Source organism: Styela clava, chromosome 1 (genome assembly GCF_964204865.1).
Source record: "Styela clava chromosome 1, kaStyClav1.hap1.2, whole genome shotgun sequence".
In the NCBI taxonomy this organism is placed as follows: Eukaryota; Metazoa; Chordata; class Ascidiacea; order Stolidobranchia; family Styelidae; genus Styela; species Styela clava.
In genome coordinates this window covers 6116820-6133876 of record NC_135250.1, presented here as the reverse complement: position 1 = coordinate 6133876, position 17057 = coordinate 6116820, and the positions used below count along the sequence as shown (strand labels likewise).

At 35.0% G+C, this 17057-nt stretch overlaps 1 protein-coding gene across 4 annotated transcripts in view; it reads right to left on the bottom strand.

Annotated features, from left to right (window-relative positions):
• The window catches only part of LOC120348632 (uncharacterized), a 54801-nt gene that overhangs the window by 8153 nt on the left and 29591 nt on the right, over positions 1-17057 (bottom strand). For 3 of the 4 annotated variants that reach the window (XM_078117371.1, XM_078117373.1, XM_078117384.1), the window contains 29 exons: positions 16505-16705; positions 15941-16144; positions 15266-15403; positions 14706-14824; positions 14283-14410; positions 13732-13940; positions 13137-13346; positions 12400-12584; positions 11769-11940; positions 11268-11466; positions 10750-10886; positions 10381-10532; positions 9950-10050; positions 9659-9834; positions 9095-9334; positions 8612-8773; positions 7924-8091; positions 7594-7761; positions 6935-7102; positions 6308-6468; positions 5701-5821; positions 5009-5174; positions 4332-4452; positions 4027-4105; positions 3667-3792; positions 3235-3390; positions 2887-3056; positions 2549-2744; positions 5-756 (listed from right to left, as the gene is read on the bottom strand). In XM_078117371.1, the coding sequence (XP_077973497.1) occupies positions 5-756; positions 2549-2744; positions 2887-3056; positions 3235-3390; positions 3667-3792; positions 4027-4105; positions 4332-4452; positions 5009-5174; positions 5701-5821; positions 6308-6468; positions 6935-7102; positions 7594-7761; positions 7924-8091; positions 8612-8773; positions 9095-9334; positions 9659-9834; positions 9950-10050; positions 10381-10532; positions 10750-10886; positions 11268-11466; positions 11769-11940; positions 12400-12584; positions 13137-13346; positions 13732-13940; positions 14283-14410; positions 14706-14824; positions 15266-15403; positions 15941-16144; positions 16505-16705 (5285 nt within the window). The remainder of the gene's footprint in view (positions 1-4; positions 757-2548; positions 2745-2886; positions 3057-3234; positions 3391-3666; positions 3793-4026; positions 4106-4331; positions 4453-5008; positions 5175-5700; positions 5822-6307; positions 6469-6934; positions 7103-7593; positions 7762-7923; positions 8092-8611; positions 8774-9094; positions 9335-9658; positions 9835-9949; positions 10051-10380; positions 10533-10749; positions 10887-11267; positions 11467-11768; positions 11941-12399; positions 12585-13136; positions 13347-13731; positions 13941-14282; positions 14411-14705; positions 14825-15265; positions 15404-15940; positions 16145-16504; positions 16706-17057) is intronic. The other variant, XM_039418802.2, reaches the window with a different exon arrangement.

Genomic DNA, 17057 nt, shown 5'->3' with positions numbered 1-17057 from the left:
ATGCCTCTATAACAACTTCACTCTCATAGAGTCCCACATCAGCATCGCCAGTTGTTCCGCCAAGCTCAACATTAAATGAGAGATCTTTATAATTTGCAACGTTCGTTACGATTTTAATTTCAATGTCGTTTTCTCTCTGTCCATGTTTGAAAGCAAGTTCGCCTTGCGTTTCAATATAATGCACTCCAGCGATTGCAGTATTATCACGTGTGAAGTAATCAACTGAAACGACCCCATGGGTACCCTCAGTGCGATCAACCGGAACTTTGAAAACAGACGTTTCCACGTTACGAGATGGCTTACCAGAAAACAGAAGACGAGGATAGCGGAATCCGATCATGCCAGGGTCGCCTTCTATTTCACCTTTCGTTACGTCAACACTAGTTGGTTCCAAATTGACTTTTGTTTCGTATAAATCAACTGCGTCCTCCCCAGCCGAGCAATAACCGAGTTCGACAGTAAAACTAAGTGGGTCTTCATATTTCATATCAGATAGGATAGGAATGGTAACGGCTTTTGAGGTTTCACCGTCATCAAATAACAAAATCCCTTCGGTTTGCGTGTAATGTCTTCCAGCGATAGCAGTATTATCTCTAGTGCTATAAATGATCTGTGCGTCTCCACTTGCGTCCCCAGTTCGTTCAACTATAACGCTTATTGTGTCATCATACAGAGCGCAACAAGATGTTTCCTCGTTTGAAAATCCGAACATAGGTGGTCCCATATCTCCCTGTGTTTGATATTCTTCAATCTCAACTACATAATTCAAATATGTTTAAATACTCTTCGACAAAAAACACAGCTCGACATCATCGCTTCTTTCGTCATGCGTTTACCATGCTTTAACATTGCATTGAGAAATTACTTTTTCATGCAAGTTACTAGTGCATTTAGAAATGGATAATGTAGTAGAATTGTCTATTTCAGTCGACAGGCTGTGCTGGCATATCGTTAGTAAGATTACCTATAATAATGCTTTCTCATTTCATATAACAATCATAAAAAATTCTACTATAAAATATGGCTAGATATGACGCACTGAACTGAATGATTGCACTGACTGCTTGATTTTAAGCCTCACAACCTGTGGGAAATGTCTTGATTCCTGAAATAGCCAAGATTCATGCGCTCTATGGCTTGGTATTTGGTTGAATCTTGCAGCAAATAATAAACATTGAATCATGTTTGCCAAAGAAATCGATTCAATCGCATCAGATGGTTGAATATTTGCGGAGAGCAATGCATGCCATTTTCTGCAACATTTTCTAAAACATGTCAAGAGCTATGACATGGAGAAGCCATACTCTCTGACTGCCTTTATATGAGTAAATATTGTCAGTATGTGTGAAAGTTTAGGAATAGAGTAAGGAGATGCATGCTTAGTTTTTGATTTGTAGTATGAAGAAGTTGACCATGCTCAGACATTCCTTTCATTAAGAACAATATTGCCAAAGCAAAAATCGGAAGAATAGTCAAATTTGGAACGGTATTTGTTATGACTTTTTAGGATTTATACTTTGTTAATATTAGGTTTCATTTATAAAGTAAATGTAAAAAAATGTAGTTTTAAACGAAATTTGAGATTACTGATTTTCTCATTTTCGCTAATCAAAATGGGAATAAATTTTAAATCAGAAATGGTAGAAGACCATATATTCAGAAGTTATCTTATAATTTCATGAGAAATCCAAAAATACAGGAAATCAATAAATGATATATTTGACTAACCATTTATTGAATATTTTATTCAATATTTCAATTTCGAACTAACAATGGAATATCTTGGCCAACGTACATGAGTGAAATTTTTTATTCTGATGCATTTTTAATCTACGTTTGCATTCAGTAATAATTTGTTGTAATTTCATTCATAGATTCATAACATTCTAATTTTTTCATTTGATATTAGTGAATAATTACATGCTACAGAACTGTGATTTTCACATTTTCTGCTGAAGCTGATAATTCAAGAATTTAAAATTTTTGTTGCATCAAATACCATGAAATATCTGCACAAAAATTGTTCATTTTACAATTTTTACTCAATATAGAAATAAATTCTGGTTGGAATTTCATGGCTTCATAATGCATCTTTTGGATACTTTCATATATTTAGTTTGGAATATTTAAGTGACGCATCTTGTTTAGTAGAGTAGTATTTCTTATGGAAAGTAGATGAACAAACCCAGTATATACCGGTCAAAACCAGTAAAATGTTATACTAACTATTAAAATTTTAGTACATGGAATTACAAGTGAGGGAATTATATTGACTGTAATTACTTCAATTTTGGCATAAAATGTCCATCAGCATAATATGCTTTTGACAACCATAACTTAGAATATTTCGTAAAAACCTCCTGGCATTTGAGTAGTCACCAATGACTTTACTCCTTCAGTTCTGAGTGAGTGTGTGCAGTATTAAAAGAGGGTTCTAGTCTTTTAGATGTGCTAACTCTACGGAAAAAAATTTCCAAGTGCATAATTCTACAAATTAATTTTAATTTTGAAAATTTTAATGTGTTAAATAAAATCAATAAATTCATACCTTTATCATCAATCAAGCTGCATTTCATCGAAGCGAGTCTCTTTCTTCTATTTGGATCAAGAACATACAACCAGAAGAAGGATCGTTTCTTTTGTGTAGGTGTCTGCGCTTGTCTCAGAGGAATTTGAACATTTGCTTCTTTTTGTCCGTCAGCAAAAGAAAGTGTTCCTGATGCCCACGCTTTAGACTCTGGTTCCTGAAAAACAAGAAATTCATATTAAACCTTAAAAAAGAATTTGTACAGAAAATTTTCGTTTCAGTTGCATATAAACTCAGATTCATCACAAAACGTGACAAAAACGACGACATGTTGCTATCAGGAAAAAAAGTGAACTAACCTCCTCTTCAGATGAGCTCGAAGATTCTGCTTCCTCTTGAGTTTTACTCCAGGTTGTGTGCCATTTTAATGTAGCATATCCATGAGTAAAATGACGTTGAATTGGTATGACGGCTACTTTATCGCTCATCTTGAATGTGTAGAATTTTTGTGTGAATTCAACTTTCATTTCTGAAATTATAAAAAATTGGGATTCATGACTTGATGAAGAAATAAAGTGATTATTTATTTAGTGATTTAGTTCTGATATTTTTGCGATGTGTTAAATAGATAAATGAGTACATCTCATAGTATATTTAACAATTTTATATCAATCGATAAAAATAAAAAAAGCGATGCTTTCTATTACCATCTTGGGTTGTCGCCTCAGAAGCAGTAGATGGTTTTCCTTTCCCAACATCATTATATGGTTGTACTGTTATTGAATATGTTGTTGATGGCTCTAAATTTTCTAATAGGACTTTTGTTGATCCATCCGATACATTCTTGACAATATCCCGTAATCCTGAAGAATGGAAAGTTAATTGAAATGAATTTCCAAAAATGAATTATTATATATCCATCATTGACCAAACTCGAGTTGGACTTGAGTAACCAATCATTAAAGAATTGAAGTGACTCTAGTCATAAAAATGAAATGGCTTGGACTCAATTCAACAGTGAAACTAAACTCGGATATTGACTCGACTTCGGTGTGGGACACGACTCGAGACTAGCATGACAGACTAACTACTCAGGGTTTAGGGACTTGTGTATATAAAATAGTAATTAATTATCTTACCTTCGCTTCTTGCAACCACATAGTATCCTTTGACTGGTCCACCTCCGATAGGTGGTTCCCATGTAACCACGCAATCTCGTGATGTTGATGCTGCACAGAATGGTCTTCGAACATGACCAGGAACACCTGAATATTAAAAAAGATATGGTTAGCAAGTGAAAATTGTTCACTTTTCTCTACAACTTATGCACCAAGCGATTTTAGGTTTTCAGTACTTAAAGACGAAGGAAGTTATTAGAAGTCCCAATAATACACCCAAAATTTTGCTGTTTTTTTTTTAAATTCATGAGAACAATTTTAGAAGCTTGACCGTCATTGCACAAAACTAGTAGTCAAAAATACACAGTAAAATCTTGGCACCTGTATCATTGATAATGTGAAGTTCAATATTTGCCAATGCTTTGTCTTTGTTCTTCGGGAAGATTTTCATGTAATATACCTGAAAAATATCAGAATTTTAAAAATCAAACTAGATGTACATTAAATCAAAACCTCATCGCCAAAACTGAAAAATTCTATCCAAACAGATCAGAAAGCTGACGCACATTTTAACATATTTGGTTGAGAATTATCATATTATATGTAAAATATGATATAAAAGGCTTTAAATATTTAAATTTGAAACTATTTTACCAGAGACATGTGAAATTTAGAATAGAATATACTTGGGAAGACTTCTTCATCTTTTGTTCGAGTGGAACTTCCACGGTTAATCTTGACTGTCCAGGTTCAAAGGTTAATTCTGTAGTTTGTATTGGGGTTGCACCTCCATCTCTCTCATCATCACTATTGACACAAAAAGATGAATTTAAGAAATATGAGGTGAATATACAATTAATAATGAACAACAGTTGGCGAGTAGTGTTCATCATTAGAACAAATTTCATCACACAGCTCATAATCTTGTGGTCAAATGCCACTGCTCAATTTTGAAAAGCAAACACTTGCTTGTGATTAATACTTTTTCTGCTCATCGTGTATATGAATTCAGGGCCAGCCTTAGGCCACTGTAGTGGGACCCATACTACCATAAGCCCTGTGCTAATTTTGACTGTAAATTGTTAAATTTTTTTATTATAAATACAATCATGTATAGGGCAGCATGAGTGTTCTAAATGAACAATACTCATAATGTTGCTTCAATAGTACCTTTGTACTTAGTTAGAAGGTAATAAATTAGACGAATAGTGAAGACAAATTCATTAAGTGACTAAGTTTACTGTTCAGTGACAAAGTTGTCATATTTTTGATTGCTATTCATCAGTTTTTGGTTAAGGTGTAAAGCAAAGTGTCAAAAATTCAACTTAGCAATCAAATTATGAGAATGAGTAAACATCGATACCTTTCTGAACTTGAGTCGTAGGATCGAGGAAGTTTTTTCTGGGTTTCCTTTATGAGGCGACATTCGACAGTAGATCTGAAGTTTGTTTGCTTTCTTTCGATAGTGAAACGAGCAATGTTCATGCTGGTCTTAAATTGCATTGGTGAATCATATGACAACCTCATTTCTGAAAAATATCAAATATGATTATTGGAAACATATAGAGCGCTACTAAAATGTACGAATACAAAGGTCGAATTTCATATAAAAGTGTTCCCATGAATTGAAATAAAATCGTAAAATTTTGTGTCAAATATAACTTATAGCACACAGGTAATTTGAAAAAAGTGAGGTTCCAATTATCTCTGAATACTGATAATTTGAGCACAATTGGTCCAGTAGTTAAGAAGAAAAGCGGGTACTCCTGAAGTATGCGCACCAAGATGTCACATAACCTGAACCCTAACCTGGTACATACCTGAGTTCAGGTTATGGTGCGCACTTCAGGAGGTCCGAAAAGTGATTCTTTTACAACAACAATTCAGCAAAATGATCCTAATATAATCAAAATTCAAAACCAATGAAGCCCCAAGAGCTACTAAGAGGAATTATAGAGCAGATTTATGTGTTAGTAAATATCGTTCACGCAAAACATGAAGCAGTTCAGGTTAAAATTCAACCTCTCAATCAAATAGTAAAAAATCCATTCATACCGGGTTCTGTATCCACGATAATCTTATCTGAAGTTTGACCATCACCAACATCATTGTAAGGACAAACCAGTATTTGATATGTTGTGCTTGCTTCAAGAGAGTCGAGTGTCACTTCGGTTTCCTAAGGAAAATATTGCAAAGTGAGTTACGGTACGGTACGGTTTTTCGGATGGTCACTCTGTTACTGACAAAAGGAGAACAACTCTCTTACGTCCTAAATAAGAGTGTTGGGTAAAGGTCTCTGAGTCGAGTCAAGTGGAGCAAAAGGTAATCCTAGTCGCGAGTCAAGAATGTGTAGAATCGAATTACTGAGCCAAGTTTTACTGATGTTGATGATAAGTTTGAGTCACCCAGTACAACTATAATCAAGTTGTCAAATTCAAGCAAGTTTGCATTCAAATGGGTGCTCCCGAAGAATCTTACAAGATGACGCACAATCTGAACATGGTATGTGTACCAGGTTAGGGTTGTTCGGGTTGAGAGTCATCTTGGTACGAATACTTCCGGAGGGCCTTCATCAGATGACTTATACGATGACCACGAACCAGTAAATTCATTCTATATGTTAATATGACCATATTCTGATATATTATACTATATCACTCACCTTCTGACCAACTTTAACAGTCTTGGATGTTCCTGGTCCACTCCAATAAGTAACCTTGTAGCCTTCCAACGGTGTGCCTTCTGGTAACGGAGACCATTTTGCTAGTACTGTTTGCGGGCCAACTAAATTGGCTTGGAAGTCTCGTACTGGTGGTGGGGGAGCTGAAAAAATGTCAAAAATGAATGAAACGATTTTTTTTTCAGTCAAAAATTGAAAGAAATAGCGAAGTATATTCTCATAAAATTTAATCAATAATGCATATCGAGTTTTTTTTTATACTTCTCCACTATGAACAAGTCTCTATATAAGCAGCCAATGATATGCAAGGAGCTAGTGTATTTTAGGAGTCGGAATTTTTCTGGTTCCTCACCACTGCACTGACCCAACTTATTTAAACCCTGGGTAAGATGCTGAACATTGGATTTCAATGCAAGATTTTTATCAAGTGATATCAACTACTTAATTCAAGATTTGCCAAATTTCAAATGAAAAAACCTGTTATACAGTTAAAAGAGATTTGAAAACCTATTTATATTTATGACTTTGCATTAAATAAATGAAGCAAAATTTGACAAATTCTGAATTTTTAATGAATTCCGGATTCCTAACTAACTAACAAAAACTTACTGGCTTGATTGGTAATTCTGACTCTGCATTCCGAAATATCACCAAGTTTATCGCGACCTTGAAGATCCATTAGTTTGACCTTGAAATGTCTGGTTTCCCCAGTTGGATCATTAATTAATCCAACAGGAATTGGACGTTCAGCTTCACCTGGTCTAAACTCCAGTTGACCTTGAAAAATAAAATATTGAAAATTAACAAGTTATTTTACATAATGGTGCAGTGGTTGCTACCACAGCATACTGCAGCAAATGAATATAGATCCCAAATGAATTTGAGTTTGAATGAAGTCCTACAATCATGGTTAGTCATAGGTATTGTGTAGCTTTGCTAATGATTGAGGCGATTTTTGGTATTCAATTTTAGGAAATTTGTGTCGAAAATATGGATTTGCACTCGATTTGGCAGTGCGTCTTGTGTAACGGCCCTCATAATTAAACCAGCTGTATATGGCAAAGCTCTATATAGAAGAGGCCATTATAGCACACTCATTGCTAGAACGAATCAAGGCCACTTTATTATGAATTTTTTATCACTGAAACGTTAGTATGCCTTTGTGACATTGAAAAAATAATGGGTCAGTTGGGCCAGTGGTTTGCCATCACTTTTCTTATAATATAGTCGTACTTCGTAACATATTTTAAACACAATTTTATACATACCACCATTATTCTCATAATGAACACCATGGTGAGCATCTTCATCCTCTGTGACCCATTTGACCTTCGCAGGGAAATCTTGAAACATTTTACGAACAACTACGACAGATGCTCGGCCATCATCGCTGCAACACGTCAGAGTGGGAGATCTCATTTCAACAATTCCTACACCTGAAATGAGATACAAGAATATTTTGTAAGAAGAGTAGGAATGTTTAGGAAAAATGCAATTTTGGAGTTTCATATTAATCTTAAAAAAAAACTGTTATGCCTTCGTACCTACTTATACATAATATAACATTCTAGAATTGAAATTTTCCATTTCTTACTCACCAACATCATTATTTACACTCAATTTACAAATTGCATTGTCAGCGAGTTTTGCACCAATCGGATCTTCTAGCAAAACGACAACATTATCTTCAGGTTTATCAAGTGGAACTTGCGGAAGATGAATTTCTGCAACTCCTTCTGTTTCACCATCTTCTAAAACAGTTTCACCTAGGAAAATAGAAATCGTAAAAAAGTTGGATCATGAAATTTTTGATTTGCTTTTTATTTATAGAATAGGATTTTTATATGCATCCCGGGGAAAGGAAATCAGATGAGACGACTTGTTCATATGGCATACCAAAGCCTCTCATCCAAATATGAGATAAGTTAGCCAGTTATTCGTTTCAGATGCATGGACTTTATTGTGAAGGAAGGCAAAACTGACCAAATGTTGAGTGTATCACCCTACGCCCTGCAATTTTCTCACACATAATTATACCCCACAACCTACACAATAGAGATGTGATAGAAATGATGCAATTGCAAGCAACTATAGCCAAAGTTGACTAGTTTTTCCATAGTTTCATGAGAATTCCTATTACTATTTACATAATAAAAAACAAGATTTAGGGTGAAATTCGAGTAATAGACTTTCAGCTACTCCTTTCATCTTTGAGTACTGGAAATTTGGCAGAAAAAAACAATTTTTCACAACAATCCATATGTAGACTTTGTGTCCAATGCTTACCAACGATACCAGCATATGGTGATTCAGGGTCATCAGGAACCAGTTTCCAAGGTACGATGACTCTTCCTGTTGGGTGCCTGATACGTTTAATTGTAATGTAAGTTCTACTTTCACTCTGTGATGCCTTGTGTTCCTGGTCGCCGAATGTTACCAACGGTAGTTCTGTTATGATTAGCATAGAGTTTAGAGAGATTGGAGTAAAAGGCATTGGATGATTTCCTGAGTGTGTCGACCTTGTTTATTTCGATAACATTGGCTAATCAGCGAGATGGCAAAGATGATGTAACAATTAAAATTTTAGCAGTCGCTCAAATACTTTTTTACTCAGATTTACTCAGTTTTCAGGCATGGTTGTAACATCAGCTTGTTTTATGATTTTGCTAAATATTTGTCAGTTTTAATAATGTTTCAAAATTGTAGGTATAAATCTAAAAATGGCCTATTTCAATGCTCTATTTCATACCTCCACACTTAAAAACTTACCAATATCATTGTGAATGACAATAGTACAGCACTGAATATCTCCAAGTTTTGCATCTGGTGATCTCGGCTCGTTCAAAACAATCTGGAAAGTATCAGTGTCTGTCTCCGATGGCACTTTAGATAACTGAACCTCAATGTGAGACTTTTTCTCTCCATTTTCAAACACTTCAACACCGTTCAAATCAGCATAATAGGAAGCATCAGTATCAGTCTTTGTAGTCCAAGGCACTCGTACACGACCTGAAATAAGTAGGGCAAAAGTTTGAAATTTTGGAGGAGTCGAACTATCAACTCGTCTCGAGTCGGATTAGAGTTCATCAAAGACCTGAATTGACTCAGTCAGTATACTGAAATGGCTCGAAGTCGTTCTCAACTAACTTCCAGTGAGAATTACCTCAGTGATACACTCCATCTCACACTGAACTCAGATGGCAGACTTTACTCAGTGATTAACTTGGCTCGGGACTCGAATTGACTCGGAGGGCCCTTGACTCAATCAGACTTTGTGTTTAGAAACAAAATGACAAGTCCTCAAAACTTCTAAAAAAGAAACTTGATACGTACCTTCAGTTCTCTTTGATCTGATAAGTGGTAATTCAATGTGTTCGTGTGATTGTTGTACTTCACATAACTCATCAGCAAAACTAATGTAACTGTATGGAACGTCGTTTTCCACGCTGACAGAACATTCACATTCTCCTGTAAGGAATGCTCCACCAATTGGCTGTCCAAGTACAACCCTAAAAACAAACAGTTTCAGTATTTAGCACATAAGCATAACATCATAGTCTAACTTCTTCAGACAAAATAAGATATAACTCAATCAAAAGCTCACAGATATACTTAAACACTCACTTGAATGTTTCTTGATCATTTTCTTGTGGACCAGCAGGTGGATTTATTTCAATATGAGATTCAGTTTCTCCATCATTGAATTTCTCTTGTCCTTGCATTCCCTAAGTGATGAATTATCAAATATTAGTTTGTGAAATGAGTGTTGGTAACGCATAACTCAACTATAAAACACCTAAATGAGCATGGTTTAATTCAACTCGCTTTGAATATGATTATTTCCAATACAAACAGAAGGTCGAGGATAGGATTTACATTTTAATTCTGGGAAACATGAGAAAATTAAACTAGTTACACAAGAAACCACAGTTCTTTTATATTACGCTTTAATCCACTTCAAACAAGACTCTTTCTGAGCAGTCAGATATAGTGCTGCTGACGCGCTTCAACCAACCACTAAGCTATTTCAGCCCAGGTTTTAGAAGTTTACTTACATAATATGGTGAATTCTCTGGAGCATCTTTCACGGACCATGGTACAACTACTCTTCCAACACTTCCTGTTTTTCTAATCAATGTCAAAACAATCTTCTTTTCAGTTTGTCTCACATGAGTTATCGTTTCGTCGAAGCAAATTTCTCCGTTTTCTGAAGATGAAAATATAAATTTAATCACAGAATGTAAAATGACTAAAAACAAATTAACATATTCTTTAAGCAAATACATTAAAATATGTGAACTTTCTCTATGAACAAAGCCTTACACAAACATACACTGATATCTAACTATATATAACAAGCTACTATTTTTGGGAGGATCAATATAACTAAATATATAAAACAATATATAAAATAACTACCGTACCTCTGATGTGATGCATAACAACTTCTGTCTTTGTTTTTTCACCCAGCTTAGCCCCTCCTTTGGTTTCTCCGAGGCAAACATTGAATGACGTATCCTCCCCAGTTGGATCATTGACAATGGGGATCGTAATCTTTTTGCTGTAAATCAATAATTTTATATTTAGAAAAAGAGAAATTGGTAGAACTTGGATCATGCCCAAATTCTAGTAAATTTTTGGAGAATATTCATTTATTATATAATTTATTGCAGAAAAATTTGAAAAAAATCAGAAAAAGTTAAATTGACTTTGGAATGTACTGCTGTACATATTTAAATTTTTTAAGAAATTTTCTCTAAAATGAGCTTGCGAAGTAAAAATTCTGACAAAAAGTAAAAAAGCATTAAGCTGAATAAGTATTCTCAATACACAATTAAAGAAAGCTTTTGTATGCAACAAAGAAATAAAAAAGGCTCCAACATATATTTTTATATGCTATATTATATTTATTATTTTGAATATATCCTAAAATAAGTCAAACCTTTTTTCTCCAGGTTCAAAGCTGACATTTCCTCTTCCACCCTTGTAATGTTTTCCTCGAACAGCAGACATATCTTCGGCCTCCCATGATACATAGCATTTATTATCAATTGCTCCAGTTCTTACAACAGGAACAACAACCTCTTTATCCGTGCCACTAACTTCAACTTTTTCAGCGGCCATTTCCAGAGTTCCTCCATCTAAAAAGAATTGGTTTATCACAAGAAAGCAATGCTCAAATATATGGACATAAATGTCGTCCAAGTATACTGGTGCTGAAGACTCTAGATGAGCGCAGAGTGTTTTGAAAAGATCGGCAGACAAGAATGGCGGAATGAAGTGTTCCCATATTTCAGGAAAAGTGTTCCCATGGTTTAAAATTGGTATCATTTGGACAAGGCTTTAGCTATAGCTGAATTTGCTAAACTATTATTACTATTTTTAGATAATACTAGATTTTAATTTTCAGTTTCCTATTTTAAATTTTTCTACCAAAACTCACCCAAATCGTTATTTACAGTAACAGTTGTGCTTGTTACGTCACCCAGCGTAGCTCCAGAACCATTAGTTGGAGTTAGAAGAACAGCGTCAAACTTAGTAACATCACTATCTTGCGGAGTTGTCTCTAACGGAATTTCTAGAATCTTCTGTCCTTCTCCATCATTGAATGTAAGCTATGAGATAACGAAGTATTTATATAATTTTAAGACCAGATTTACCCTCTGAATTACCGTAGGATCTAGACAAGCAGAAATTTAAATTCAGGTTATTTAGTATTTGTTCCATAGAAGACTAATGGCTCTGTTGTCCCCCAAACAAGACTATATTAAGCAGCAGCTAATACGTAAGGAACTACTATATTTTAGAATAACCTGAATATATTTGATTCAGGATTTCCTACTCAATTTATTATACTTTGGTTAAAATGTAATAGGTGTAGAATTTGAACCCAAAATTTTCAACCTGTGTAATTAAGTCCGACACTTCAACAACTAGGTCACTAGACCCAATAATTATTTAATTCAAACTCATTTCTTCAACATTTCTAATATATTCATTACTGAATAAGCACATTTAAGCAAAAATTGGCAACATTTGTACTTAAAAATCAATCTATATGTGAATCATCTTACTTTTCCTTCTAGTGTGTCATAATTGCTTGGCTTTCTTGTTCCTTTAGCTGTTTGTACTTGTTCCAAAAACCATGGTACCTCTACTATTCCTTTCCTACCATGAGTACGTAGAATTGTAATACATGCTGTTCCTGAGCTCTGGTTTACATCCATTTCAGATGCTGCCATAATGAATATGCCAGGACCTTTTAAAAATGAAAATAATATTAAATTTATGAAAAATAAATTAGTCGCTTGGTACACAAATATCACAGACCTGCCCTGAACATGTCTCCACATTTTCAATTCCATCTCAAAAAAAGGAAATTTACTAAAATTGTCTCATTACGGGATGTAATAAGCCTAGTCGCAAGTCAAGTCATAGATCGTCCATGTCTTGAGTTGAGTTCAAAGTCGTGTCAATCACTGAAATAAGTTGCACTCATGCGACTCAAGACATTTTGAGTTACAGTTGAGCCAATAACTCGAATCGAAGCATGGGTATGGTAAATAAGGGAAGACATAAACAGAAAGACAGATCCCTGAGAGAAGTCAATTGATATGACACTCCCTACAGGATTTGCACCTATAATGGATGATGAGCAGAACATTTTGGTATTTAAAAACACGCCATAAATTGGTGATTACTATTGACTATCACAAACTGGTTAATGACGATAAAAATTAATTTCTCATCTGGTGTAACATCTACCAATTAGCTAAATTGCTTTCCCTTTTTGAAAATGCGATTTTCTTACCTGCCAAGTTGTCAATTGCAATCGTTGCATTCGCGTTTCCACTTAATTTTCCAGGACCTTCTATTGAATGAAGTTCAACCTCAAACACGACTCGATCACCATCAGGATCATTAAGAATAGGGATCAGAATATTCTTTGCGTCTTCTCCTGCATCGAAGTCGATGCTTCCCTTCTCTCCAATGTAGTGTTGGAGATCTTTCGCTGTTCCATCTGAAAGACACATATAAGTGTGTGAAAATAGGCGTGTATGTGAAATATGATAACTGGCAAATTTTGGGCAAAATATCAGTCAGACTCAGAAAATTTGAAAAATATTTTGACAAAATTCTACATGGTGGTGAAACATATGCGAGAATAGCAAACTTTGGGGTGAAATTGCGAGTCTTATAGAGAAATTTAAAAAATGAAAGTAATAGCCTTCTAAAAATTTCTTCCATTAGTACTGAAAATTTGAAATTGATTGATCTATTAGTTGTGGAAAAAAGAGATTTTTTCACAAAATTACGAAAACAATTTAGGAGATATTGTAGCTGCTTGTACAAGGCCTTGTTTAGAGTGATAAATATTTAAAACATTGTTTCAACGTAAAACCCACCTCTAAATTCATACTGAACAGTCACAGGCCTTCCTTTTGGACCCTCACGAACAACTGGTAACATAAATGTGTCAACATCTCCTTGAGTTTCAAACAATGGTTGTGGGAATCCTATCGAGCTTTCAACATCATTGACAAGAAGAACTTCAGCTTGTTTTGGTTCGCCAAGTTTTCCGCGGCCACCAGGTGGAGACAAGGAGAGAATGTAACTAATGGAAGGGAAAACAGGAGAAAAAATTAAAATTATGATCAGTATGGAAATGCAGATTGTTCCATATATGGATGGATGTCTCGAGTTCAAATCCATTATGGGACGATCATGTGTAAAATTACTGAATCCCTGCCATTGCAGGGTGGTTCTCATACCCCCTGGCCAGTTACCTCTTCCTACACCTATCGCACCCATATGTAACACTGAACTATGATCCCAACAAAAAACGTTTTTCGAAAATTTTATCATTAGTCTTTAGAAATACTGAATTTAAAAGCAGAATCAATCCTCCAATATATAAATATTAATATAGCTTACAAAGTCGTAGCAAAAATCCTACCTCTCCTGGTCATGTTCTGAATCCTTAGGCAGCGGAATTTCAATCTTAGCTGTATTTTGTCCAGGATTAAATTCAACAACTCCTCTCTTGTTATGGAGAATGGTTGGAGCTGATGAGTTGGATTTGAGCTACAATACAAATAAGTTCATCGAATTATTATAAAAAAAATATTGAATGATGTTATCAAAGTTAGGTCGGTTCGAATCGTGACTCGGCTCGAGTTATCTTTAAGAAACGACTCAATTTGTCTCAGCCTCTACTCCAGTCAAAAATGACTCAGTTCGACTCAACATATAAGCAAGAGCCGAGGATAAAAGTTATGATAAGTTAAGACATGTTTAAAAGCAGTCTTGGAGAGACTTGACCCAACACTGTTTAAACGTAAGAGTATGTAATTTATAATTCCTATTCAAAAATACGAACCTTCCAAGACAAAGATGCTTCACCTTCGGTGCCATCATTACGAATAACAGTCACACAACCTCTTCCTTCACTTTGACTGAATGAGTAGGATTCTGATGACAGACTGAATGTTCCCATAGCTGTAAATAAAAAGACAGTCAGTTTTGATAGACTAATGATAATAAATAATAAATAATTGAGGCGACTAAATAAATGTAAACAAACGTTTCATCGTTTTAAGCATATCTGCTGAATTGATGCAATTTTCACTATTTCAGCAATTTACTAGAAATTTCAAATTATTTTATGCAACTTACTTATCAATAAGTCTACTTCAAAAATCGCTCAATACAAGTGATCACTATTCACTCTCAACAACGCTCTGTATGAGCATCTAATGCTATATAATGAACTACATTCGGAAGGATCGAAATCTTTGAGTTTCAGCATCGCAAATTTATTACACAATCATTGTTGTGTGAATTTCACCCTGAGATTTTTAATCTACAATGCTATAATAACTAAGCCCGGTAAACCACTTGCCATTGTGCCCACTAGCAACTCAATATGTAAATGCTTACTTATATCATTATCGATGGTGACATAGCATCGATCCACTTCTGTAATTTGAGCTCGACCAGACTTCGGTTCATCAAGTACTAAGACAAAGAAATCTTGTTCTGCTGGTAATAATCCTTTAGGTAGAGGGAGCTCAATGCCTGATATAAAAATTAAGGGGGGTTAAATAAAAAGTCACAAAAATCAAACAAGGAAGCAATGCTCAAATAAATGGACACAAATGTCCAATTACTAACTACAGTACCCTGAATGTACTGTACCCTTGTGAATTAGTGAAATTTTGGTTATTGTAAGACTCAAGGGAACTTTAAGAAGTTAATAAAAAGTATAGGCTTCTGGCGACTTCAGCCCTATTTAAGTACCATACCTAAAATACGGAAGTGATTAATCCTTTAGTCCCAGAGAATAGCAATTTTTTCTCAAAAACAACGAGAATTTAACAAACCAATTCATAGGTCCACTTCGTCCAAAAAGACAAGACTATACATTTTGTTGTGAATTCTGATTCATATTATTCAACAGAAGATTAATTTTTATGATGCAGGTTCAATACATAAGGACAAATCTTAAAACAAGGATGGTACAAAGAACGAACACTACAAGGCAGCATTTATAGCGTAGCTCGCAGAGAGACTTTTCAGAGGAAATCAACAAATTTAAGAAAACAACAAACTTACTCTTTTGATCTTCGTTATCCTTGAAAGTAACTGTATCATTTGTCCCTTCATATCTTGATCTTGGTTTTCCAGGAGCACTTACGACTCTCCATGGCACGGTAACTTTTCCCATGGTTCCTTCGCTGCGTATGACCGTCACACTAACTGTGCCATCAGACTGTGGGCACTCATGAGTGGGATTGAGGAATCCAATTGAACTGGGCACTGGAATGTAAATAATAAATTTAGTGGTGTGCACAGTTTAAAGTGTGCAGCACAGTTAGCAAAGGGGTTTTGTATTCGAGATTTTAAATGGGCACAGGGTGCTATTGTGTTTTCGCAAATTTCACATGTTTACCACAGGAGAGAAAGTTGATGAGACAGGAGCTGAAGTTGAAGTCAAAATTTTTAGCCAACTGGATTCAAGTGTCGTTTTAAATGGATCAGAGTTTAGAGTCAAAGTCAAGTGCAGAAGTTAAGCTAACTTTATATATATAACAATGCATTTGATCTACAAAGTTATAGCTATCCTCCTCAAGTCCAATTTTCAATTAATTGAAAAAATTTCATTTCGTAATATCTTACCAATATCGTTCTTGAGAACAACTTTCGTTTCGTGGTCATCTAAAGTCGCACCACCTGTAGGTTCTCCGAGAACAACATCGAAAGCGACTTCGTCTTCACCAAATATAGGAGTTCTCATAGGCATTGGTACAACAATCTTCTGAACGACTTCACCATCTCTGAACACCAGGTTGCCATCATCCGGAAGGTAGTGAGTTCCACCTGAAAAAATTTGATAATTAAAAAAAATGTTAAATCAGAATATTCAGTAATTAGGATTGGTGAGAATTTTAAGAGATAGGATGTTTCATAATAATTTCCTGAGAAGAGAGCCAATGAGGCAGCTTGACTATATGGCACACCATAGACTTTTGTTCCATTACCAATCAAGATTGAATTAGTGAAATACCACTTTATCGTTCTAGGAACATTCATATTAGTACTGGGGGAGAAGAAAGCTGATAAGATGGCATATGCATGGAGGTATTTAGTGGGTGAACCAGCAATTTTCTGAAAAACTATGGACAACTAAAGAGCCCAGCAATCTCCATTAAGATATCACATCTCCCACAGG